Source organism: Arachis hypogaea, chromosome 18 (assembly GCF_003086295.3).
Source record: "Arachis hypogaea cultivar Tifrunner chromosome 18, arahy.Tifrunner.gnm2.J5K5, whole genome shotgun sequence".
NCBI classification, from domain to species: Eukaryota; Viridiplantae; Streptophyta; class Magnoliopsida; order Fabales; family Fabaceae; genus Arachis; species Arachis hypogaea.
In genome coordinates this window covers 19,210,388-19,235,777 of record NC_092053.1, presented here as the reverse complement: position 1 = coordinate 19,235,777, position 25,390 = coordinate 19,210,388, and the positions used below count along the sequence as shown (strand labels likewise).

Genomic DNA, 25,390 nt, shown 5'->3' with positions numbered 1-25,390 from the left:
AAAAATAAATTTTAATTACAATGAAAAAGTAACATGTAGCACATTTTTTTTTGTAAAATTAAAAATATATAATAGAATATAATAGATTAGCAGCCATTTTAATGTAATTTCTCTCCATTTCAGTTTTTTTTTTAATTTTGCACAAGTCTTAAAATAATTATTAAATTATATTAAAAATATAAATAATTAACAAAAAAAATTCTAGATGCCACATTTACAAAAACATTTTGTTAATAAAAGAATAACTACAAAATCAGTTATTTTGTATTTATAGATTTTTTCCTATATTGTTTCATACATTTATAAAATATATTTTATAGTAAAACGTATACTCTAATCATCTAATGTAAAGGTTGCTGGTTAATTTGGCTTACTGTGATATTATTAATTGACCAATTCTTCCAAAAATTTAGTTATAAATTTAGGAGGCCACTCAATAAAGATGCGTAAAACGTCTTTTTTTAAAGATGTTTTCATGTTGTGTTTTAATTGGGTTCTGTATAATTTATTCGGTGTTCCTCATCACACATTATTAAATTCCTCAAAAGATTTTCTTTCCAGAAACAATAAAAAACATTTAAGTTAGACTAAAACAAAAAAGATAATAAATTAACTATTAGATTTTTTTTAAAAGATTATTTACATAAAAAAATATATCACATTCATCTATATATATATATATATATATAACAAACTCTTAAAATTTTTATAAATAAAAAAATAATTAATTTATATTCATACAATATATAAAATAATTACTATATTATTATTATATTATATATTAAGATTCACTAATTTAAATTTTCTTTTTATTTTTAATATAAGCATTAGAAATAAATAAAATTTTTATAACTAAATGTAGTGTAACAAAATATATATAATATTAATTAGTTCTTAAAAAATTCTAAAAAAATAGTTTCTTTCATTTTAGTAAAATAACTATTTATTAAAGTAGACAAATTAATTATTTTCTTCTCATATACAGTTTTTTTAAGACATAAAAGTAATTAATTAGGACATTGGTTAAGATAATTAAAGTCACTATTTCATTAAATTTTTAATTTAAAGAAAAATCCGAGTTAATTTTGGTATAGAAATTTCGAATTTGAAAACATTGATAAAAATTATGTTGAATTTTGATTTATTTGATTCTCATTTAAATTAATCACTACATAAGTTAAAGTTCTGTTTTGAAGTTATATTTGAGCTTTAATATGATTTTTAAAGTTTTAATTTACTTAGTTTGATTTTTTAACTTAGGTATCCGTGACTCATATTAGGGTTTTAAGTGTTTAGTTGAAAAAAAAAATAAGGTAAAAAAATTTCAATTGTCACATCAAACACTCGCTAGAATGTATAATGTAACAGTCATTAGTCCATCTCAGCATGTCGTTAACGATTTTGTGAGACAGTGACAAAAATAAGATTAGGAACCAATGTGAGTCATAACTATTAAGTTGGGAGACTAAATTGAGTAAATCAAAATTTTTGAAATTAGATTGAAACATAGTTGTTAGAACCGAACCAGTGATCGAACCGGTCAAGCTACTGGTTCACTGGTTTATTGGTTCAACCGATAAATCACTGGTTGAACTGATAAAACCGGTCTCACGTAAATATAAAATATAAAATAGTTAAAAACTTAAAATTAAAATTTGAAATACATATCTTCACTAACATTTTATGAAGAATCAAGTCTCAACTTATAAAAATAACTAATATAAAAAAATCATAAAATTTTAATACTACAATAGTATCTTATTTTGACACAATAAAAAAATAATTAATTCACAAAGCTTATCATCTAACTATAATATCAGTAGATTTTAACACTAACATCAAAACAAATAACCTTAATCACAATACTAGCAATAAAATAGATCAAGTAAATTAATAAATTTTTAGTGAAATTTATATTTATATTAATAATGGTATATAATTAAAATATAATTAATTTTAAAAATAGAAAAAATAAAAATTAAATTAAATTAGATATTTATGTATACTATATAATTAGTATTTGTCAAATATAATATTTAGAATTGCAATGGCTAAGTGGCAAGTAGAAGTTGCTTTTACTCCAAGGTTCTTGGTTCGAGACCTTGTGGAGACATTTTAAAATTTTTTTCAAGCAGACCAGTTCGGTTAGACCGTTTGCACTGATTCTTACCGGTTTTATTCTTTAAACGGTCCAAGAAGTAAATCGAGCCGAACTAGGATTCGGTTCTAGTCCGATTCACTAGTTTTTCGGTCGAACCAGCCGATCCAGTTCGGTTTTTACAAATATGGATTCAAATAACATAATTTCAGAGACTAATAAGTATTATCTCTTTGTTGACAATTAAGTTGTTTTAATGGTAATTAAGATCTAATAATGGTTTATAATAAAAGAAGCATTATTTTGCAACAATGAACCTATAGTAGTAGTTAGGGGTGTTCATAGATTAGATCATATCCATATAAATCCACAATATTTATCCGTATCTGATTTGTAATTTGAGGATATGATCTGATCTATAAGATGATCGGATTGGATCGAATCAGATCCACACTCTAATCAGATAGAAGTAAATATGTTTATAAAAGTAAACAAAAAAAAAATTATTGACTTTTTTTATAAAAATAAAATTTTTTAATATTTTTTATTTTATGGATATATTTGATATCTGATCCAAACATAAAAAGTGCGAATATCGAATTTGATCTAATGAGTTTAGTATGGATTGGATCGAAATTTCAGCCATAATAATAATAATATGATAATTGTTTTATATATCACACAAATATAAACGTTTTTTTTTCCTATGATCTTAAGAAAGGTTTTGTAAGTCCCTAACCTTGTTATCGATTTTTGTAGTGTTAGCCCTCATATTATCAATTTGATTCATATATAATTCGGATGATAAATTATTTAGTGTCGTGCTTCCTTTTTTACTGTGATATACTTTTTATTATTATTATTATTATTATTATTATTATTATTATTATTATTATTATTATTATTATTATTATTATTATTATTATGTACATTAAAAAATAACAGCCCAAATTATTGCCATAACATATAGAAGTATGGAAGTTTATCATTCTTCTCTAATGGAGGAAACAAAATTCTTTTCAATAGTTTATTTAACGTTTAATAGAATAAAAATAAATTTTATTAGAATAAATTTTAGTACGAGTTTAATATTTTTATTCATCATAAAATATTTATAGAATTACTCGTAGATAAATTTTGGAAAAAAAAAAACATGATTTTTAATTTTATTTTTAAATAAACTTTATTTTTAATTTTAAAATAAATTTTATTTTTATTTTTTAATAATATTAATTTTTACCGTATATAATTATTCAATTATTTTTTAATCATATATAAATAAATTACTCTTAATAAGACTTTTTGTGTTATTCAATTATCTTTTTTAAAAAATAATTAATTATTAAAATAATTAAACTTTTCGCAACAAAAATAATAAAAAAAATTATGAATGAAAAAAATTAACTATCCTGATAATTTTTTGTATTTTGATTCATATTTTAATTATAAACATAAATATAATTTAATTATATTATGAGAAAAAGACAAATAGGTCCCTGACCTTTTGTTCCGCCGATATTTTCGTCCTTGACCATTGAAAAATACTTTTAAGTCCCTGACCTTCACAAAATTTGGACGGATCAGTCCCTGACGGAGGCATTTGGACGGAGGGACTGATCTGTCCAAGTTTTGTGAAGGTCAGGGACTTAAAAGTATTTTTCAATGGTCAGTGACTGTAAACCCCAGTTAAATTAGTAGATAATTAGTCAATAAATTAGCTTTTAATAAGGAAGATTAGAAGCGCGAATATTATATCAAATTAGGGTAGAGCTCATCGAAACAAGAATTTTGACACTAATTTCGAAGAAATCGGCCCAAGATTGGACCAAATGGGCCGAATCGGTTGAACCGGACCCAAACCGGGCCCGTGGGCCCAACCAGCCCAGCAACTAAATGAATTAAAACCTCTCTTCTTCCTCAATCAGCAGAATCACGCTGAAGCATAATAAGGAGAAGAGAAGCCATGCGAACCCTTACGGTAAAACTCAAAGTCCCGTAACTTCTCCATCCGAGCTCCAATTGCCGCACCGTTTGCGGCCACACGTTCACCGCGTAGAGCTCTACGTTTCTACTGAAACAATTTTATAGGTAAGCCCTTAAATATTCTCAGCCACTCTTTTCCCCTAATTTTTGAAATATAGGAAGGGAAGTTGAATTTTTTTTATTTCTGATGTTTTAGGATCCAATTAGCTTGAGAAAAATGTTCACTCTTGCTTATGTGAAGCTTGGGTAAGGTAAGGATACGATAATTTTATTTTAATTTAATTGAATTTGAGCTTTGAGTATTAAATTGGATATATATGTGTTATGAATGTGTATTAGGTTGAAAATAAATAATTGGAGCTCGAAATTGTGAATACTGGAACTTGAAGGAAGCGGATTAGTTGAGGTTTTGAGGGTTGTGTTCTTTTAAGAAAATTGTCTTGGAATAATACTTGGGAATTGGCTAAGGTATGGTTTAGGTTTCTTGCATTTAATATATAATGTTCTGTGAAAACTTAGGCTAGATGACCATAGGATAAGTTGGATTGCATGTGTATATTTAATGCTTAGTATCCTGTTGATGAACATGGTTGGTTTGGTGCTTGTTGATTAATTGGTGATTTGGCGAATTATTGATTTGAGGTATAACTATTGTGGAAGTTGTTGTGATAATGAGGTATTTTGTGTTAAAAGCCTAGGATTTGTGAACTATGATTCTTAATTGAATTTTGGTTGTTGAATTTGAATATTTTATTAGTATAATTGTTTATCTGAGGTAGATTTATTGTGGTGATTGTTATGATGATGAGGAAGGGTATGTTGAATTGAAAAGAATGCAGGTTTGGACCCGAAAAGGGTGGCAAAGTCCGAGTTTTAGAGGAGATGCTGCCAAAATTTTATAAAAATTAGAGATTTTGTTTATATGATTATTTAAAAAGATTTAGGTTCAAAGGTTATATGGTTTGATTTTGAGTTATTAAGAAAATGAGCATGTTTTAAGTTTGATTCATTTGGAAAAGAATGAATTATGTTTTGAATTAGAACTATTGATAGACGGAATGGGAGGTGTGATAATGAAGGATAAGGATTGAATATGATTGACGTATAATGATGAATGAGATACGATTGAGAATGATGTGGATGTTGATGAATTATAATTGAATTATTTATATGGCTTATGAATTTGAATAATCTGAGATACGAGATTCCCTGGATTAAGTGCCGTGGCTTGCCACCACGTGTACCAGGTTGAAAACTCGATACTCTGTTGACCCTATGACGTAAGTGTGACCGAGCACTATATAAATTCCCGGGAATGTTACCCCCATTGAGCAATATTGATTATTTGAGAAAAAGCTATGCATAGACTATTGGGGATCCACGTCGGGGGACAGTCTAAGGACAATTAAGACTTGTCGGGTTGGCTTGGGTTGGCTGGATAACCGACAGATGAGCCTCATCAGCCATAGGACATGCATGCATCATATGCATATTACTCGAATTACTTGCTTGTGCTTTAATTGGGTGTGCCTAAATGTACTTGCCATGTTAAATGTGTATTTGTTACCTGCAGTATTTGTAACCTTCTTGTGCTTGCCTTTATCTGTTTATCTGTCTGTGAAATGCATGATGGAGTTGGAGGTATGGAGGAATGGCAGAATGGGATTTAGATTTAAGGTTAAGTTAAGTTAGGTTTAAATATCCTTAGTAAACCACCTTTTATGGCTTCTGTTTAATACTTTAAGCTTTATAATCTGAGTGTCGGCATTCTAGGATTGCCTCTGGCATTCCCAGGACCTTATATATTATGTGTGTGGTACTTTTACCATACTGAGAACCTCCGGTTCTCATTCCATACTATGTTATTGTTTTTCAGATGCAGGTCGAGAGGCATCTCGTTAGGCGTCTGGACTCTTGAAGCGGAGTGGTTACTGGGTTATTTTGTAATGCTATGATGTATATATATGTACTTAGCTTTCTCTCCACATAACTTATTCTTTTTTATCCTCTTAGAGGTGTATGGAGAGGCAGGATTTTGTTTTTGTACATTTGGGTTTTGGGTATGTATATATATGTATATATGTGTGTATATTCTCCAGCCAGTCTTGACTTCGCAGGCTGAGTCAGGAGCTCATTATTTTGTATCTTTGAATCTTTGTTTCTGTTTTGGGTTACTTTACACTTGACAGCGGTAGCTTTCTTAGCACGCAAGTTAACTCGTTTCTTGAGCGTTACGCTTTTATTTCGTGATTTCTATTTTCTCTATTCTTCAAGGCTCGTAGCATATTATAATTCTTCTGCTATTTTATATATACATTTTATTTTAGAGGTCGTAATACCACATCACCTCTATTTTATGACTTACGCATAAAATTCTGTGTGGTAGGGTGTTACATTATGGTATCAGAGCAGTTCGTTCCTATAGAGCCTAAAAGATGGACTGATTGTACTTCTGTGCATTCTCTGTATGTGTGTATGTGCTATTAGGATATCTGATTGATATATATGGCATAAACATTTGTGAGCATGCATTTGGAACTTAAAGCATTAGACTTGCAATATTAAGCATGATCAACTTAATATCACTTGTTTAGTGTGTACAAGGACCAGATGTCGACTCGCAGACACGGTCGCGAGCGAGGTAGAAGTAGGATAGGCACCGTTACTCCTAGCCCGGTAGGGAATGATCCAATAGACTTTATGGCTGCTCTGGGAAATATGGTTGTAGCTATGCAGGCAACAGCTGAGGCACTGGTAATCAGATAAATCAGGGTAATCACGGGAACAATAATGATGAGGACGGTCCTATGACACTTGCTATATTTTTGAAAGTACACCCTTCGACTTTTAGGGAAACATCAAATCCCACTGATGCAGATAATTGGATTCAGGCTATGGAAAGGGCGTTGCAGGCTCAACAGGTTCCTGAGGAGCAATGGGTTGAATTTGGAACTTATCAACTGCAAGGTGAGGCTCAATATTGGTGACAGGGGACACGATGTATCCTGCAGGCAGGTGACACTGTGATAGTCGGGAGATTGGTTATTTAAGAATCATGTTTTGCTTGATTGTTCTGAGAAGTCAGTACAGTTTATGCTGAAAGGTCAGAAGCGCCGGTTGTGGTGAATAGTTACTATTTGAACTCTATGATAGTAAACTGTTCTGGGACTGAATGTCAAGGTATTATGTTATTAATTGCGGGAGTGTCAGGTGATGATCAGAGCTCAGAGCAGATTCCAGTTGTAAGTGAATTTCCAGATGTATTTTCGGATGATATTAATGAATTTCCACCTAACCGAGAGGTTGAGTTTACAATTGAATTAGTGCCTGGAGCCGGTCCAATTTTGATTACTCCTTATAGGATGTCTCCTTTAGAAATGACTGAACTGAAGATTCACCTGGAAGATCTGTTGGGTAAGCATTTTATCCGACCAAGTGTTTCTCCGTGGGAAGCGTCAGTGTTACTGGTAAAGAAGAAGGATGGAAGTATGCGCTTGTGTGTCGATTATCGGCAATTGAATAAGATTACTATGAAGAATAAATATCCACTACCTAGAATCGACGACCTAATGGATCAGTTACAAGGTGCATGTGTGTTTTCTAAGATTGATCTGCGATCCAGGTATCATCAGATAAGGGTTAAAGATGAAGATATTCCAAAAACTGCTTTCAGGACATGTTATGGTCATTATAAGTATACAGTGATGTCTTTTGGGTTAACTAATGCCCCAGCAGTATTCATGGATTATATGGACATGATTTTCTGACCGTATCTGAACAAGTTTGTTATTGTCTTCATTGATGATATTCTTGTTTATTCTAAGACTGAAGAGGAGCATGCTGATCATTTGCGAACTGTGCTACAAATTCTGAGAAACAGGAAGTTATACGCTAAGTTATCTAAATGCAAATTTTAGAAGAGTGAGGTAAATTTTCTCGGTCACGTGGTAAGTAAGCAGGGAATAGATGTTGATCCTGCTAAGGTAGAAGCAGTGATGAAATGGGAGTGATTAACTTCAGTAATAGAGATTAGAAGTTTCCTAAGTTTGGCGGGATAGTATCGGAGATTCATTAAGGGACTTTCATAGCTCGCCTTACCTTTAACTAAGTTGACTAGGAAGGATACACTTTTTATTTGGACCCAGAGTGTGAAGAGAGTTTTTGAGCAATAAAGCACAGATTGACTACTGCACCCGTGTTAGTATTGTCTGAACCAAGTGAGCCGTTTGAAGTGTACTGTGATGCATCACTAAAGGGCTTGGGGTGCGTTCTGATGCAGCACCAGAATGTTGTAGCATACGCCTCACGGCAATTAAGGCTATGAGATGAACTATTCGACACATGATTTAAAACTTGCTACTGTTGTGTTTCCTTTAAATATCTGGAGGCACTACCTCTATGGCGTTAAGTTTCATGTTTTCTCATACCATAAGAGTTTGAGGTATCTTTTTTAGCAGAAAGAGTTGAATATGCGTCAGAGGAGGTGGATGGAGCTTCTGAAAAATTATGATATTGAATTGAATTATCATCTAGGAAAAGCGAACGTTGTGGCGGACGCCTTGAGTCGGAAATCTTTATATGCAGCTTGGATGATGCTATGGGAAGAAGAATTACTAAGGGCATTTCAAGGTTTGAATTTGGGAATTAGAGAAGAATCTGGAATTTTGTGTTTGAGTCAGTTGCAGATTTCAAGTGATTTTAAATCACAACTTCTGAAGGCTCATCGAGACAGTGAAGTATTACGTAAGGTATTACCAACAGTTGAACAAGAAAAACGGTGGAGAGTGTCAGAAGGACAGGATGGTTTGTGGAGGTTCAAGAACCAGATTGTTGTGCTAGATATTGGAGACCTGCGACAGAGTATCTTGAAAGAAGCTCATAAGAGCGGATTTTCAATTCATCCAAGGAGCACTAAAATGTACCAAGATCTGAAAGCAATGTTCTGGTGGCCAGGAATGAAGAATGATGTGACATTGCATGTGTCTAAATATTTAACGCGTCAGAAGGTTAAGCTTGAGCATCAGAGACCATCAGGGACCCTTCAGCCTTTAGAGATTCCACAATGGAAATGGGAGAGTATCGCAATGGATTTTGTGATAGGGTTGCCTAGAACCCGATCTGGTTGTGACGCTATTTGGGTAGTTGTGGATCGACTAACAAAATTAGCTCACTTTCTTCCTATCCGAATAAGTTGCACAATGGAGGAATTGGCTCGAATGTATATCAAAGAGATTGTCAGGTTACATGGCGTGCCTTCTACCATTATATCTGACAGGGATCCTCGCTTTACATCAAGATTCTGGGGAGCTTTTCAGCGTGCATTTGGGACTCAGTTAAGCTTGAGTACTGCGTATCACCCTCTGACGGATGGTCAGTCAGAGAGAACTATTCAGACATTGGAGGATATGCTAAGGGCTTGTGTTTTGGACCAGCAGGCGAGTTGGGATCGGTATATGCCATTAGTGGAATTTGCTTATAATAATAGCTATCATGCGAGCATCGGAATGACTCCATATGAGGCTCTGTATGGCAGGAAATGTCAATCTCCGCTATGTTGGTATGAAACTGGAGAAAGAAGTTTGTTAGGGCCTGAGATGATAGCCGAAACCACTGAACAGATAAAGAAGATTCGTAGTCAAATGCTTATAGCCCAAAGCCGCCAAAAGAGCTATGCTGATCAGAGGCGAAAGCCTTGGGAGTTCGAAGAAGGAAAACATGTCTTTCTGAAAGTTACACCAACCACTGGAGTGGGAAGAGCTATTAGGACTAAGAAACTAAATCCCCGTTATATTGGACCATTTGAGATCCTGAAGAGAATTGGGCCGGTAGCCTATAGAATTGCCTTACCATTATGTCTTTCGAATTTGTACGACGTGTTTCATGTGTCACAGCTTCGGAGATATACTCCTAATGCAAGTCATGTTCTGGAACCGGAACCGATTCAAGTAAGGAAAGATCTAACACTTCCAGTAATTCCGGTAAGGATTGAAGACACCAGCATTAAACGATTACATAGGAGAGGAATATTATTGGTAAGAGTAACGTGGAGTCAAGCTGGTATTAAGGAATACACTTGGAAACTCAAATCAGATATACGAAAGGACTACCCACATCTCTTTTCAGATAATTGAATTTGAATTTTGAGGGCATAATTCTTTATAAGGTGGGTAGGATGTAAATCCCGATTAAATTAGTAGATAATTAGTCAATAAATTAGCTTTTAATAAGGAAGATTAAAAGCGCGAATATTATATCAAATTAGGATAGAGCTCATCGAAACGAGAATTTTGACACTAATTTCGAAGAAATCGGTCCAAGATTGGACCGAACGGGCTGAACCGGTTGAACCGGGCTCAAACCGGGCCCATGGGTCCAACCAGCCCAGCAACTAAATGAATTAAAACCTCTCTTCTTCCTCAATCAGCAGAATCACGCTGAAGCATAATAAGGAGAAGAGAAGCCATGCGAACCCTTACGGTAAAACTCAAAGTCCTGTAACTTCTCCGTCCGAGCTCCAATCGCTGCACCGTTTGCGGCCACACGTTCACCGCGTCGAGCTCTATGTTTCTATCGGAACAATTTCATAGGTAAGCCCTTAAATATTCACATCCACTCTTTTCCCCCAATTTTCGAAATATAGGAAGGAAAGTTGAATTTTTTTTATTTCTGATGTTTTAGGATCCAATTAGCTTGAGAAAAATGTTCACTCTTACTTATGTGAAGCTTGGGTAAGGTGAGGATATGATAATTTTATTTTAATTTAATTGAATTTGAGCTTTGAGTATTAAATTGGATATATATGTGTTATGAATGTGTATTAGGTTGAAAATAAATAATTGGAGCTCGAAATTGTGAATACTGGAACTTGGAGGAAGCGGATTAGTTGAGGTTTTGAGGGCTGTGTTCTTTTAAGAAAATTGTCTTGGAATAATACTTGGGAATCGGCTAAGGTATGGTTTAGGTTTCTTGCATTTAATATATAATGTTCTGTGAAAACTTAGGCTAGATGACCATAGGATAAGTTGGATTGCATGTGTATATTTAATGCTTAGTATCCTGTTGATGAACATGGTTGGTTTGGTGCTTGTTGATTAACTGGTGATTTGGAAAATTATTGATTTGAGGTATAACTATTGTGGAGGTTGTTGTGATAATGAGGTATTTTGTGTTAAAAGCCTAGGATTTGTGAACTATGATTCTTAATTGAATTTTGGTTGTTGAATTTGAATATTGTATTAGTATAATTATTTATCTGAGGTAGATTTATTGTGGTGATTGTTATGATGACGAGGAAGGGTATGTTGAATTGAAAAGAATACAGGTTTGGACCCGAAAAGGGTGGCGAAATCCGAGTTTTAGAGGAGATGCTGCCGAAATTTTATAAAAATTAGAGATTTTGTTTATATGATTATTTAAAAAGATTTAGATTCAAAGGTTATGTGGTTTGATTTTGAGTTATTAAGAAAATGAGCATGTTTTAAGTTTGATTCATTTGGAAAAGAATGAATTATGTTTTGAATTAGAACTATTGATGGACGGAATGGGAGGTGTGATAATGAAGGATAAGGATTGAATATGATTGACGTATAATGATGAATGAGATGCGATTGAGAATGATGTGGATGTTGATGAATTATAATTGAATTATTTATATGGCTTATGAATTTGAATAATCTGAGATACGAGATTCCCTGGATTAAGTGCCGTGGCTTGCCACCACGTATACCAGGTTGAAAACTCGATACTCTGTTGACCCTACGACGTAAGTGTGACCGGGGACTATATAAATTCCCGGGAATGTTACCCCCATTGAGTAATATTGATTATTTGAGAAAAAACTATGCATAGACTCTTGGGGATGCACGTCGGGGGACAGTCTAAGGACAATTCAGACTTGTCGGGTTGGCTCGGGTTGGCTGGATAACCGACAGATGAGCCTCATCAGCCATAGGACAGGCATGCATCATATGCATATTGCTCGAATTACTTGCTTGTGCTTTAATTGAGTGTGCCTAAATGTACTTGCCATGTTAAATGTGTATTGTTACCTGCAGTATTTGTAACCTTCTTGTGCTTGCCTTTATATGTTTATCTGCTGTGAAATGCATGATGGAGTTGGAGGTATGGAGGAATGGCAGAATGGGATTTAGATTTAAGGTTAAGTTAAGTTAGGTTTTAATATCCTTAGTAAACCACCTTTTATGGCTTCTGTTTAATACTTTAAGCTCTATAATCTGAGTGTCGGCATTCTAGGATTGCCTTTGGCATTCTCAGGACCTTATATATTATGTGTGTGGCACATTTACCATACTGAGAACCTCGGTTCTCATTCCATACTATGTTGTTGTTTTTCAGATGCAGGTCGAGAGGCATCTCGTTAGGCGTCTGGACTCTTGAAGCGGAGTGGTTACTGGGTTAATTTGTTATGCTATGATGTATATATATGTACTTAGCTTTCTCTCTACATAACATATTCTTTTTTATCCTCTTAGAGGTGTTTGGAGAGGCAGGATTTTGTTTATGTACATTTGGGTTTTGGGTATGTATATATATGTATATATGTGTGTATATTCTCCGGCCAGTCTTGACTTCGCAGGCTGAGTCAGGAGCTCGTTATTTTGTATCTTTGAATCTCCGTTTCTGTTTTGGGTTACTTTACAGTTGACAGCGGTAGCTTTCTTAGCACGCAAGTTAACTCGTTTCTCGAGCGTTGCGCTTTTATTTCGCGATTTCTATTTCCTCTATTCTTCAAGGCTCCTAGCATATTATAATTCTTCTGCTATTATAGGTCGTAATACCACACCACCTCTATTTTACGACTTAAGCGTAAAGCTCTGTGTGGTAGGGTGTTACAGTGACAAAAATGTCTGCAGGACAAAAGGTCAGAGACCTATTTGTCCTTTTCTCTTATATTATTTATGAAATGTGACTATAGATGTAGATAAAATTTAGTTATATTACTTATATATAGTTTCATTGTATTGTATTGCTTATAAAGTTAGATTATAATTATGACAATAGAATTGTTCTTGTATTTTTATATGTGTGACTAATTGGTGGTGTTAAAACATTACTCTTAATTATAAATAAGGTTTATAATTTAAAAAATTAAAGACTCAATTAAAAAGATACAAAAAAAATGATGTTAAAATATTCTAACTCTTTAAAATAAAAATATTCAAAATTTAATTAAAAATTATTTAAAATTTAAACTCAATAAAAATTTATATTCAATGTGTTTTGTATTAAATATATTTAATAACCTATTATATCATATTGGTTGAAATTAGTTTTTATAATGTTAATTTTTTTAATAACACTTTATTAGAAAAAATCATCTTTTCAAAATTTTTTAAAAACTAATTAATATTATATATATTTTGTTACATTACATCTTGTTATAAAAAAATTATTTATTTCTAATGCTTATATTAAAAATAAAAACAAAATTTAAATTAGTAAATTTTAATCTATAATATAATAATAATATAGTAATTGTTTTATATATCATACGAATAAAAATTAATTATTTTTTATTTATAAAAATTTTAAGAGCTTTTGTTTTATATATATATATATATATATTTTGATGAATGTGATATATTTTTTTATGTAAATAATCTTTTAAAAAAATCTAATAGTTAATCTATTACCTTTTTTGTTTTAGTCTAAATTAAATATTTTTTATTGTTTTTGAAAAGAAAATCTTTTGAGAAATTTAATAATATGTAATGAAGAATACCGAATAAATTATACAGAAACCAATTAAAACACAACATGAAAACATTTTAAAAAAAAAAACGTTTCAGGCGTCTTTATTTGAGTGGCCTCCATAAATTTAAACTTTCATATGTTGACCAACGAAGATTCTTTGACCGGTGACTTTGCCATTGACCTCAAGGTAGCCTTTGCTGCAATGCAACCGGCCTCTTCTTTTTTTTAGAAAATTGGTAAAAATTTGTAAATAGTTGTCTTCGCTTAAAATTGATATTTAAAAACTGTTAAATAATAATTTAAGTCAAATTTATTAAATTATCTAACAATTTTTAACTATTAATTTTAATTTATATAAAAACGGCCGCATATAAATCTCTTTTTAAAAAATTACATTAAACTAAATTATGTTGAAAAAACAGAGTCAATGGAATACTCGCTAGATAGCAATTCTCACGAGTGTATAAAATAATACTAGTAAGACACACATTGCCATACAACAATAACAATATGGGAATCGTCTCTTTCTCACTGTCTTCCTTCTGCCGTTTCTTCATTGTGCTTACAATAATCATACTTGCTCATTTGTTCATCCTCCTTTCCACTCAAATTACCCCAGGTACGCATGCATGATTGAGAGCACACCCCACCACACATCTATGTATATTCATTCTAGGTGTATACATATAAAAAGCCATAATTATTATTAATTTTCTTTTTTTTTTCCATGTGGCTTTTGCAGTATTTTCAAGGAGGACACGTCCCTTCTCTCCTCCATCTCCTACCACCAACAGCGGACCAGGTCAAACTCCCGCGACACATGATTAATTTTACTTATCAGTTTAAACTTTTAAAAGACATCATTTATAGTAATCTTGGTTTCAAGAGATACTTCCTTAGTTAGTGTGTACATGAAGATTCAGGATGCATATGTGTATAAATAACGTGAGCCTACTATTATTATTAGAATTGTAAGTTCTAAATGTATTACATATAAGTTTAATCAATTTTGAGACATGTCCAGTCTTACTAATAATGAAACCTCTGCATCCTAAACTATTGCAAAGTATGAAACCTCTGCACATGTCCAGTCTCACTAACAGAAATAGTGTATCTCTTGCAAAAGAATCTGCAATAATGTTATTCAACAACAAAAGGTAAATCACTAAAATTGCACAAAAATTATTTTGTTGTCGACAAAAATGTTCTCAAATCTTATTATCGACAAAAATATTCTCAAATTATTTAAAAACATGATAGAAATGCACATTTATAAACTTAAACGTCATATATATGTTATCGGAAAAGGTAATGTGTCAAACGAAATTTTTTATGTGACATGTGAGATTTTGATATTGGTAAATCAGTCGCATCACGGTTTTTTGTTAATTGAACAAGTATTTGTTTACGATTGAACATTTTTGGCATGTTTTAAATTATTTGAGAACGATTTTATCGATAACAAAATTCGGGAATATTTTTATTAACACTAAAATAATTCAAATGATTTTTTTGTAGTTTATCCTCAATAAAATGATGCACAGGTACAATTGGAATAAGGTAATTATGCCTTCCGTTCGGCTGTTTACATTTTCAATTGTACATGTGATCATGAAAACAGAGTTTCATCAATATTTTAATAATCTTGTTTATTACAAGAAGAATGGCATCTATGTTAATTATGATCTACAAAAGCTAGATGGTATATTAGGTTAAAGCATAGAGTGAAGATGAATGCCTAGTAGTTATGGAACTAAACTAAAATAAATGTTTCTTTTTTTTACATAAAAAATTAAACCGAATCTCTTAAGCAATCAACAATTACTAAAATGGGTCAAAAATCAAAATAAATGATAAAATATATTTTTTGTCTTTAAAATTTACAAAAAATATATTTAAATTTTATTTTATTTTTAATTTTATCCCAAAAATTTACTCTTAGTGGCTAATTTTAAAAAAAAAAAATATGATCAATTAACTAATAATATTATAAGAACAACCTTCAATACAATCAAATTAAACATAATTGTCATAATTTTGGAAAATTTAACTGTCAAGAATATATTTAATATAAATCGAAAATTTTTGAAATAACATTGAAACAAAATAAAATTTAAAAGTATTTTTAAAATTTTTGATAAACTTTAAAGATAAAAAAATATACTTTACCTAATTATTGCATCACTGTCTGTATTTCTCTTCGTGTGCAACCTCACTCTCCGACCAAACAATCACCTCTGTTTTCTTAGGAAGGTGAAGTTGAAATATTGAACAGGGGAAGTGAAGAATAGAAAAAGAGAAAATTTGAATCTTGTTGAAAATAAGATATTACAATGAGTTGAAAAGGCCGATGTTATAATTCTTTTCTTGTAATCAAACATGAGATAATTCTAAAGGGGGAGAATTCCCTGCGATGTCTTTGGAGTTTAGACTTGAAAATGTTGTCTACATCCGTGTTCCTGTGTTATATATTGGTTGAGAATGTTACTTTAGATAAGATATGAAGTTATAAAGTACAAGATTGTTGGATAAGACAGAACTAATAACCAATTAACCATATAGGCATGGGAATAGGCCTGGCAATGGATAGGGTAGAGTAGGGTTTGGACTCTACTCTAATCCTACCCGCGAGTTGAAAACTTTTTTAAAATTCTATTATATCTTATTCCCAGGTTGAGAATTTTTCAACCCTAACTATATCCCCACCCTAAAGTTTTAAACCTTACCCCCCTACCCGATCCTACCCGCAGAAAAATAAAAATTTTTTTAAGCAAATATAAAATTCGACCATTCCAAATTTCATACATATTAATAAAATAGAAAATAAAAAACTAAGTTCAAATTAAAATTAAAAATAATAAAATCTTAAAGAAATCTAACATAAAATTACAAATAATATGATCATCAACTAGTTTAGTGGTTATTTCAAATTTTTATAAGAAAAAGATTGTGAGTTCAACACTCACTTTCTTCACTACATATAGGGGTGCGGGTAGAGTAGAATAGGGATGGCAACGGGTACCCACGGGGACGGGGACATGCCCCCCGCCGCCGCCTCCATATCCAGTCCTCATCCCCGCCACGGGTAACGGAGACTCCGTATCCGCTGGGGATCAGGGACTCCACGGATATCCGCGGATTTTTAAAAAATTAAAAAATTGAAAAAAATTGGGAAAAAATGAAAAAATCATATCAATCATCATATTCCTTGTCTCTAAAGCATTAACAACAACAAAGACATTAACAACATGTTCCTTTTCTCCAAAGACATTAACAACATTAACAATAACAAAGGCATTAACATGTTCCTTTAATTTTCCCTTGATTTCCACAATCTTGAAGTGATTCCACACTTCAGAGGTTAACTTCCTCTTTCGAACACCACTTGTAGAGTTTGTCGTTCCTTCATTAGTAGTTGCGGTATCCGTTGGGGGTTCTTGAGGTTGAGATTGAGGAGCCTCTTGTGTAGTTTGAATATTAGTGACTACAGGTTCTTCCGATGGAGTACTTTTCTCAAGAGTATTACTCAATGCATCCGAAGAAGACATTCTATAAATCATGAAATATAAATCATGAATCAGAAATCAAAATCACATCAACCTAACTCAGAAATATAAATTAAAAATCAGAAATTCAGAATCAGAATTAGATTAACCTAACTTCAGATTAACTCAATATTAACTCAGAAATATAAATCAGAATCAGAAATCAAAATCATATCAACCTAACTCAGAAATATAAATTAAAAACCAAAAATTCAAAATCGAAATCAGATTAACCTAATTAGAAATTTATTAACCTAATTAGAAATTCAAAAATTCATTAACCTAATCAGAAATTCAGAAATTCAAAACACATAAATTCAGAAATTCAAAAATTAGAATCTAATTACCCTAATTCAAAAATCTAAATTCAAAAATTCTTGAATCAGATCAACCAAATTCAGAAACATAAATTCAGAATAAAAAATTCTTGAATCAGATCAACCAAATTCAGAAACATAAATTCAGAAACCACAGGCTAACTTACCCGACGGAGAAAAGGGGAAGACCAGCAAAGATGACGATCGGCGACGAGTCTACCGCGACCAGGAGAAGAAGACGACGTTGCCGTGACCCCGCGACGGTGAGCTTGACACCTGCAGTGAGCGACCTTGCCACTCAGGGGGTCTGGGGTGGGAAGCGGCGCTGAGGACCCAGAGGGTGGGAGGTATGTCGGCGGTCGGCGGTGTTCGGGAAGGAGATAGGAGGGACTGGGGTTTTGAACTTTGAGGAGGAGTCAGAAGTGGAGAGGAGATGAGACGAGAATACGGAGCTGAGGGACCCAGAGGGTGTAAGGCGGCGGTCGGCAGTCGGCGGGAAAGAGACAGGAGGGGGCGACGGGCTGAGGGTTTGAGGAGGAGTGGAGAGGAGAGGAGCTCTCACTCTCTGAAGCAGGGATAGGGAAGCATATGTGATTTGTGAATGCGACGGCTAGGGTTAGCTCACATATTATATATATATATATCAAGGGTATTTTCGTCTTTTCACACAAACGGGGATTTAACGGGTCCCCACGGGGCGGGAACCTCTACCCCCACCTGCCCCGTTTATTATACAGGGCCCCACCCCTCGTCCCTGCGGGTGGAAATCACCCCCCATACCTGCTCCCCGGTGGGTAAATCCCTGCGGCTACCCGCCCCCACTAGGAATTTTTTGCCATGCCTAAGAATAAGGTATACTCTGAACCCGTATCCTACCCTACTCGCAGACAAACTTGCACCGCACCCTACTCTACCCCATAGCGGATCAGGTAGAAAACTCTACCCGAACGAATTGGTCCGAATTGAGTACCCACGAATAAGGTATATATTGTCAGTCCTACATGGAAGTGAGTGAGAAGTGGAAGTGGAATTTGCAGTCTTGCCAAAAACATGATACAACTAAAGAAAGTTTGGTGATTTGAACACTTTTTATTTTTTAAATGAATGAAAAATCGTGTTTTACAGAAAAGTGAGTCAAAATGATGTAAGATTATTACATAAAGTGAGTCAAAATTATCTTCTTAAGATTATTTATGGAAGAGAAACTTACAAAAAGTTAATTATTACATATACTTGTCCTTTCAATAGATAAATATGTGTAAATTAAGCAGCAACATACAAAAAAAAAATAACCATTTATTCCCATAAATTTTATAAGCATTGATAAAAGTACTCATTAAAAAAAAACTAACATTGTACCATCAAAAATGGGTTCTGGACGAGTAAAATATCCAAACCTTGATTTTTTTATTAATTTTTTGATAAAATTTTCAAATTACCCCACCCTTTATTTTCAACCTCACCTCTATTCCCTCTTTTCTTTTCCAAATTCCAAAAATTTTATAACAATCACCACCCAAACATCCCTACCACATCTATTCCTATCACATATGGAACTCTACCATCTGCACTAATGACCTTGAGGTCGCGGTCCACAACCCGGCCGACGACGTAGCCGCCATGGTAGTGCCATATGATGCTGACAGTGCAGCAGCAGAAGTTAGCCATCTAGAGGAAGTCACCTTGGTTAGGAGGCAGGGCAGGCCCTACAAACCTGAAGTCTTGGGCTCAAGCCAGTTTCTGAACCTGAAATCATTCGGCACCTTGCTCTTAAGAACAACCCCTATCTTCCTGCTCCCATTCACGCACCTCTCCACATCCATGGAGTTGTTGAAGTAGTTGAACTGTACCACTGGGTTGAACCTCATGTCCGTTGACCCTAGCCTGAGGAAGCCGCTGGAGAGGGGACTAGAGATCTTGGCGATGAGGGTGGCCACTGTGAGGTACAAGGAGGAAGGAGGAAGAAGGAGCACGAATGAAGACGCTACAAGGAGGAGACGCTAATGGGATCACATTGGAGGCAGACTCCACGTAAGCACTAGAGTCGGTGATGCCCACCACCTGTATGAGGGAATGCTCTAGAGGAACTAACAGAACAATGGTGATCCCATTTCGAGGGTTATCATACAAGAAATGCCCCTCGTACGAAAGGTGATGCGCCACGGGAATTCCCTACAAGAAAGATACGGTCGAGGACCCATTCCATTTAGTAGAAGCAGTTGAGGGCTTCCGATTGCTCCCATTGACATGATCACCTCTCTCTCTCCTTGTGTACCATCGCGTGGTGGTACCTTGATTTCTTCTCTCAGTGCAATCCCCTTCTTCAATTTTGAAAATGGTCCCGGCGCAGTCGCTACCTCTTCTCTTGCATGATTGCGCTTAGCTTGGCGAAACATGTGAAGTTCAAACATAGGAGGGCTGCAGGGGAGGGGAAGAGGAATGGGAGACCTTGTAATGGTGAACAACCAAAAAGGGGTGTTTGGACTGCAAGATTTGATGAAGACGCATTGGCGGAGGTGCTGGGAAACAAGGGATTTGGGAGAAAAGAGAGGGAATAGAGGTGAGGTTGAAGATAAAGGATAATGTAATTTGGAAATTTTATTAAAAGATCAACAACAAAAATTATGATGGGTACTTTCATCATACAGAACCCATGCATTTTTTATGGGTATAACACTAGTTTCCTTCTTTGATGGGTATTTTTGTCGGTGTTCGCAAAATTCATAGATACAAATGGTTTTTCCGAATATTATAATTATATGTATTATGCAATGCAAGAACAATACCTACAATACCACATAAAGTCTACACATTTTTTGTAATATCTCAAATACGTCATCACTAAATTATTTAGCTGTTCCGACGCTTTTATTACGTTGTATATTCTACATTTGAATTTATGACAACGAATAAAATTCATCACTAAATTAGCAGAGATTCTGAGACACCCTAAACTTGTTATTACAAAATGGCTTAATTTTTGTGGCAGCGCTATATCATGTTGTCACTAAAAACAATGCACGGCCAGGTTTCATGACAAACATACATAAAAATCATGGCAAAAACTACAATTTAACTTTTAAGTGATGGCTTTTAAGTTGTCACTAAATTTCTTGTCACAAAAAATGATGCTTCTTATAGTGTATATGTTGTGAGATAATCAATTATGTAATACTAACATACTCTACCACGGATTGACATCGCTAATTGAAAGATGATTAACTGATGATAGTGGTTTATCATTCCTTGATGAAGAAGAATCACCAAAAATCACATCTCTCTCAACAAAGAATCATGGCTTCTTTGGTTGAGGCAATGACCCTTCACTACTTAGCATCATAAGCACATCCGACATGCTTGGCCGGTCTTCTGGTCTTCGTTGAACACATAATAAACCTACATGAATTGATCTTATCACTTCTTCTAGTTAATCAATCGAGTCTTTAATCATTGCATCCACCATTTCTAAGCACTTGCCTTCAGCAAAAAGTGTCCATGCCTATATATACATTTAGTTATGAGTTAATTCGTTGACTACAATCAACTAATTACACAAATAGATTATGCTATTTAGATGGAAATTGCAAATAAACTTCAAGGGCAACAAACCAACAACTTATGCTTACATGACCGAGAAGATTAAAGTGGTGATCCACATGGGTGAATCCTCTATTTCTCTTTCCACTGACTATTTCTAATACCAGTACACCAAAGCTATAGACGTCGGATTTCGTTGAGTATAGTCCGTCAACAATGTATTCAGGTGACAAATAGCCACTGTATGTTATGTAGCATCAAACATATATAATTTAAAATCAAGGAAAATCATACTATTAGTTGTTTGTTAGCAATTTAGCATCAATGACTTACTAAGTTCCAGTGATATGGCTCGTGTTATCTTCATTTTCATTTCCTACGAAACTTCTTGCTAGTCCAAAGTCTGAGATTTTAGGATTCAATTCGTCATCTAACAGAATATTTTTAGCCTTAAGATCTCTGTGAATAATTATATGCCTTGAATCATGATGAAGATAGAGAAGACCTTTGACAATTCCATTTATTATAAAAAAACGCTTATGCCAGTCTAATAGTTTTCCTCTTTCATAATCTATTAAGGGAAAAAAAGAAAAAGAAAAAGTGAGTTGGACTAGATAAAAAGTTCTAAATTATATGAGAGAGACAATAAACAATGATTAGCCGAATTTTAGATTTCAATTAGTGTTAGTAGATAGTTTTTAACTTTCTTAATCAATATTATTGTAAAAGATAGGGCCAGAAATGAAGTCATATGTGTTGCCAGACTTTAATTCAAGTTATTGACTTAACTAAATATTGTGACAGAAATAAATATATCTAATTACCCAAACTAGACTATAATCATTAAATAAAATGATGATGAGAATGGTTTTATGAGAATCAAACCGAATATGAAGAAGTCCAAGCTTTTGTTGCGCATAAATTCATAAACCAACAATCTTTCTTCTTCTTGAATGCAGAATCCTAATAGCTTCACTAAATTTCTATGCTGAAGTTTGGCAATGTGCATAGCTTCATTTTTAAACTCTTGGAGTCTTCGACTTGAATTTCGTGAAAGCTTCTTGACAGCTATTTCTTGTCCATCTTTTAAAATACCCTAGAAATTATAACCATTTATAAGTTATAAAATCTTTCTATATATATTGCCCAAGAAGTCCTCCACTTTATGAAGAAGACTAAATCAAAGAAAGGCACACTGGCATTTAAGATTGATCTGGAGAAAGCTTATGACAGAGTTGACTGGAGGTTTTTAGCTCATACCCTTAAAAGCTTTGGTTTTCCTATTCCTACACTTAATTTGATTATGAATTGTGTCACTGCTTCTTCCTTATCTATTCTTTGGAATGGGAGTCGTTTGAATGGCTTTACTCCTAGCCGAGGTCTAAGACAAGGAGACCCTATGTCACCCTATCTTTTTGTGTTGTGTATGGAGCGATTGGCATGCTTTATTAGTCATCAGGTTGATTTAGGCTTGTGGGAACTGGTTGCTATTTCTAGAGGAGGACCAAGAATATCCCACTTAATGTTTGCGGATGACTTGCTTCTATTCTGTAAAGCTACAAAGAGACAAGTGCAAAATGTGATGTTGGTTTTAGAGACTTTTTGCAAAGCATCTGGGATGAAGATTAATGTGGAGAAGTCTAAAGCGCTTTGCTCCAAGAATGTCTCTGCAACAAGGAAAGAGGTTTTCACTGGGGTATCCTCTATCAGATTTGTCCAGGACTTGGGCAAGTATCTTGGAGTTACTCTTAGCCATTCTAGGGTGACTCGTTCAGCTTTCAATGGTGTCCTGGATAAGATTCGGAGTAGGCTAGCAAGCTGGAAAGGAAGTTTACTCAATCGGGCTGGTAGACTTTGCTTGGTTAATTCTGTTGTCGCTGCTATTCCCACGTACCAGATGCAGGTCTCTATTTTTCCCAAAGGAATCATTAGTAAATTGGAGTCTATGATGAGGAATTTTCTTTGGAAAGGACAAGTTGATGGAAGAGGATTGAATCTTGTTAGTTGGAAGGTACTGGTTACTCCAAAAAAATATGGAGGTTTAGGGATTAGAGATCCTTATTGTGTAAATATTGCTCTTCTTGGGAAGCTAGTTTGGAATTTCTTCCAGCAACCAAACAAGCTATGGGTCCAATTGTTGGATGCCAAATACCGATCATCTCTATATGACTGTTTTAGTTATCCTAAGAACAAGGACTCTCCCATTTGGAGGTGTCTTTGCAAGGCTTGGGAAGTGTTGAAGGATGGGTTTGATTGGTGTATTGGAGATTTGAACCAGAACTTTTGGTTTTCTAGCTGGAGGAAAGAAGGACGGTTATCTAATGAGATCGATTATGTTCACATTTCTGATTCGAATATCCGGATACAGGATATTTGGTCGGTTGGTAGGTGGCATTTGGATACTCTTTATTCTCCTCTATCTCAAAATCTGAAAGATAATATTCTTTCTTACAATCCAGATGAACAAGCAGGTCCGGAAGTGGGTTGGTATTGGAGTGGGTCTGCTGCCAAAGTCTATAACTCTCGCAATGGTTACTTGTGGTTGTGTAAGCAGTTGTTTGGTTGGGAGGAGCGGGAGAATTGGCTTTGGCTTTGGCGCCAGCTTGTTCCGGAAAAGCATAAATTTTTGGCTTGGTTGTGTCTTAAGGAGGCTCTTCCTACTGCAAGTTTTCGCTTTAGAAGAGGGATGTCGTCATCGGATAAGTGTCCAAGATGTCTTTCTAGCCAGGAATCGGTTTTACATTGTATTCGGGATTGTCCCAAAGCTCAGCTTGTCTGGCATAGGTTGGATATTTCTTGTCATCCTTTGGATTTGAAGAACTGGTTCTTGTATCATAGCAGAGAGCATCCGTTCAAGTTCTTTTCGGGACTTTGGTGGATATGGCGAGCAAGGAATAATGACATCTTTAATCCCGATGAAACTTGGCCTCCGGAAAAAGTGATTTGTCTGGCATTAACTTCAGAAAAGGAGCTTAGGAATATCTTTGAATTACAACGTATGTCCCTTCCCTCTACTCTAAATGGTTTTTGGAATCCCCCATCCATTGGTACTTTTAAGATTAATTGTGATGCTAGTTATTTTGGTTCGGGTGATAGTGTTGGTTTTGCTTGTGTTATTAGAGATTGTAATGGGAGCTGGCAAAGGGGGTGTTTGGGAATGATTGAGAGTAATAGTATTCTTCAAGGAGAATTGTTTGCTATTTGGAGAGGATATCTCTTAGCTTGGGATGTGGGTCAACGAGATGTTATTTGTGAGACGGATTGTGTGGAAGCATTTAATCTTGTTACTCAAGATGGTTTTGGGTTTATTGATCCACTGGTGCTCAAAATAAGAGATATCATGCATTGGAATTGGCGGGTTGACTTTCGTTTGATTATGAGAGATGCAAACACGGTGGCAGATACTATGGCAAAGATGGCGATGAAGTTACAACTTTCGCATGTGGAGCTTCTTTCACCTTGGGAGGAGTTTAAGAGTAGTCTTAAACGGGACTGTCCCTCTATTTAGGCAGTTCCTTGTTTTGTTTGTTTTGTTTTTCTTTGTTTAATTTATTTCAGTCACCAAAAAAACTAGGATAAGTGACAAAAGGGCTAAGAATTCGTTGATGGAAGAATCAAATTTCCAAAATATGCATATCAGTTTTATAGATTTGCACCCATCATAGATATTATAAGGCAAAATATTGAACCCACCAAATAAATCGGGAATGATTCTAGCAATAAATATACAGTCTAGCTACACATCTAAGTGTTTTTGACAACCAAGTCTAATTAAGTTGGCCAAATTTAACAAAACATTTTCATCACACCAGCATTTCAATAACACAAAACATATCCTTTTTTGTCTTCGTCCTCTCCTTCTCCTTTTTCGTTTTCTCCTTCTCCTCCTCCTCCTTCTTTCAGATTTGCGCACGTAGATTTTTTTCTTCTTCTTCTTTATCTTCATCTTCTCCTTCTCATTCTTTTGTTATCGTCATCACCAACAACACCAACATTTTGCTAACATTTTTATTGGTTCTGATTTTCTCTAGTGCCATCATTAAATAATTTCGATTCATTTTCTAGTTTATTTCGGTTTATTTATGAATTAATTTCGGTTTATTTGTGTGTTGATTGAGGTTCATCTGATGTTGCTGATAAATATTGACCAAATTTTTTATTCCTTAAGTAATTTCAGTTCATTTCTTAGTTTAATT

At 34.1% G+C, this 25,390-nt stretch overlaps 1 protein-coding gene and 2 long non-coding RNA genes across 3 annotated transcripts in view; 2 read left to right on the top strand and 1 right to left on the bottom strand.

Annotated features, from left to right (window-relative positions):
• Positions 1–4,021: 4,021 nt before the first annotated feature.
• LOC140181604 (uncharacterized) lies at positions 4,022–6,343 on the top strand. The gene is made up of 4 exons (XR_011876574.1): positions 4,022–4,186; positions 4,278–4,332; positions 4,421–4,549; positions 5,958–6,343. It is a non-coding gene; the product is annotated as an uncharacterized lncRNA (long non-coding RNA).
• Positions 6,344–10,503: 4,160 nt separating this feature from the next.
• On the top strand, positions 10,504–12,819 carry LOC140181603 (uncharacterized). The gene is made up of 4 exons (XR_011876573.1): positions 10,504–10,668; positions 10,760–10,814; positions 10,903–11,031; positions 12,437–12,819. It is a non-coding gene; the product is annotated as an uncharacterized lncRNA (long non-coding RNA).
• Positions 12,820–19,565: 6,746 nt separating this feature from the next.
• The window catches only part of LOC140181279 (uncharacterized), a 23,194-nt gene continuing 17,369 nt past the window's right edge, over positions 19,566–25,390 (bottom strand). Inside the window, exons 6-10 of the mRNA XM_072224810.1 lie at positions 22,080–22,290; positions 21,528–21,765; positions 21,359–21,434; positions 19,949–20,176; positions 19,566–19,829 (exon numbers count right to left, since the gene is read on the bottom strand). Coding sequence (XP_072080911.1) covers positions 19,566–19,829; positions 19,949–20,176; positions 21,359–21,434; positions 21,528–21,765; positions 22,080–22,290 — 1,017 coding nt within the window. The remainder of the gene's footprint in view (positions 19,830–19,948; positions 20,177–21,358; positions 21,435–21,527; positions 21,766–22,079; positions 22,291–25,390) is intronic.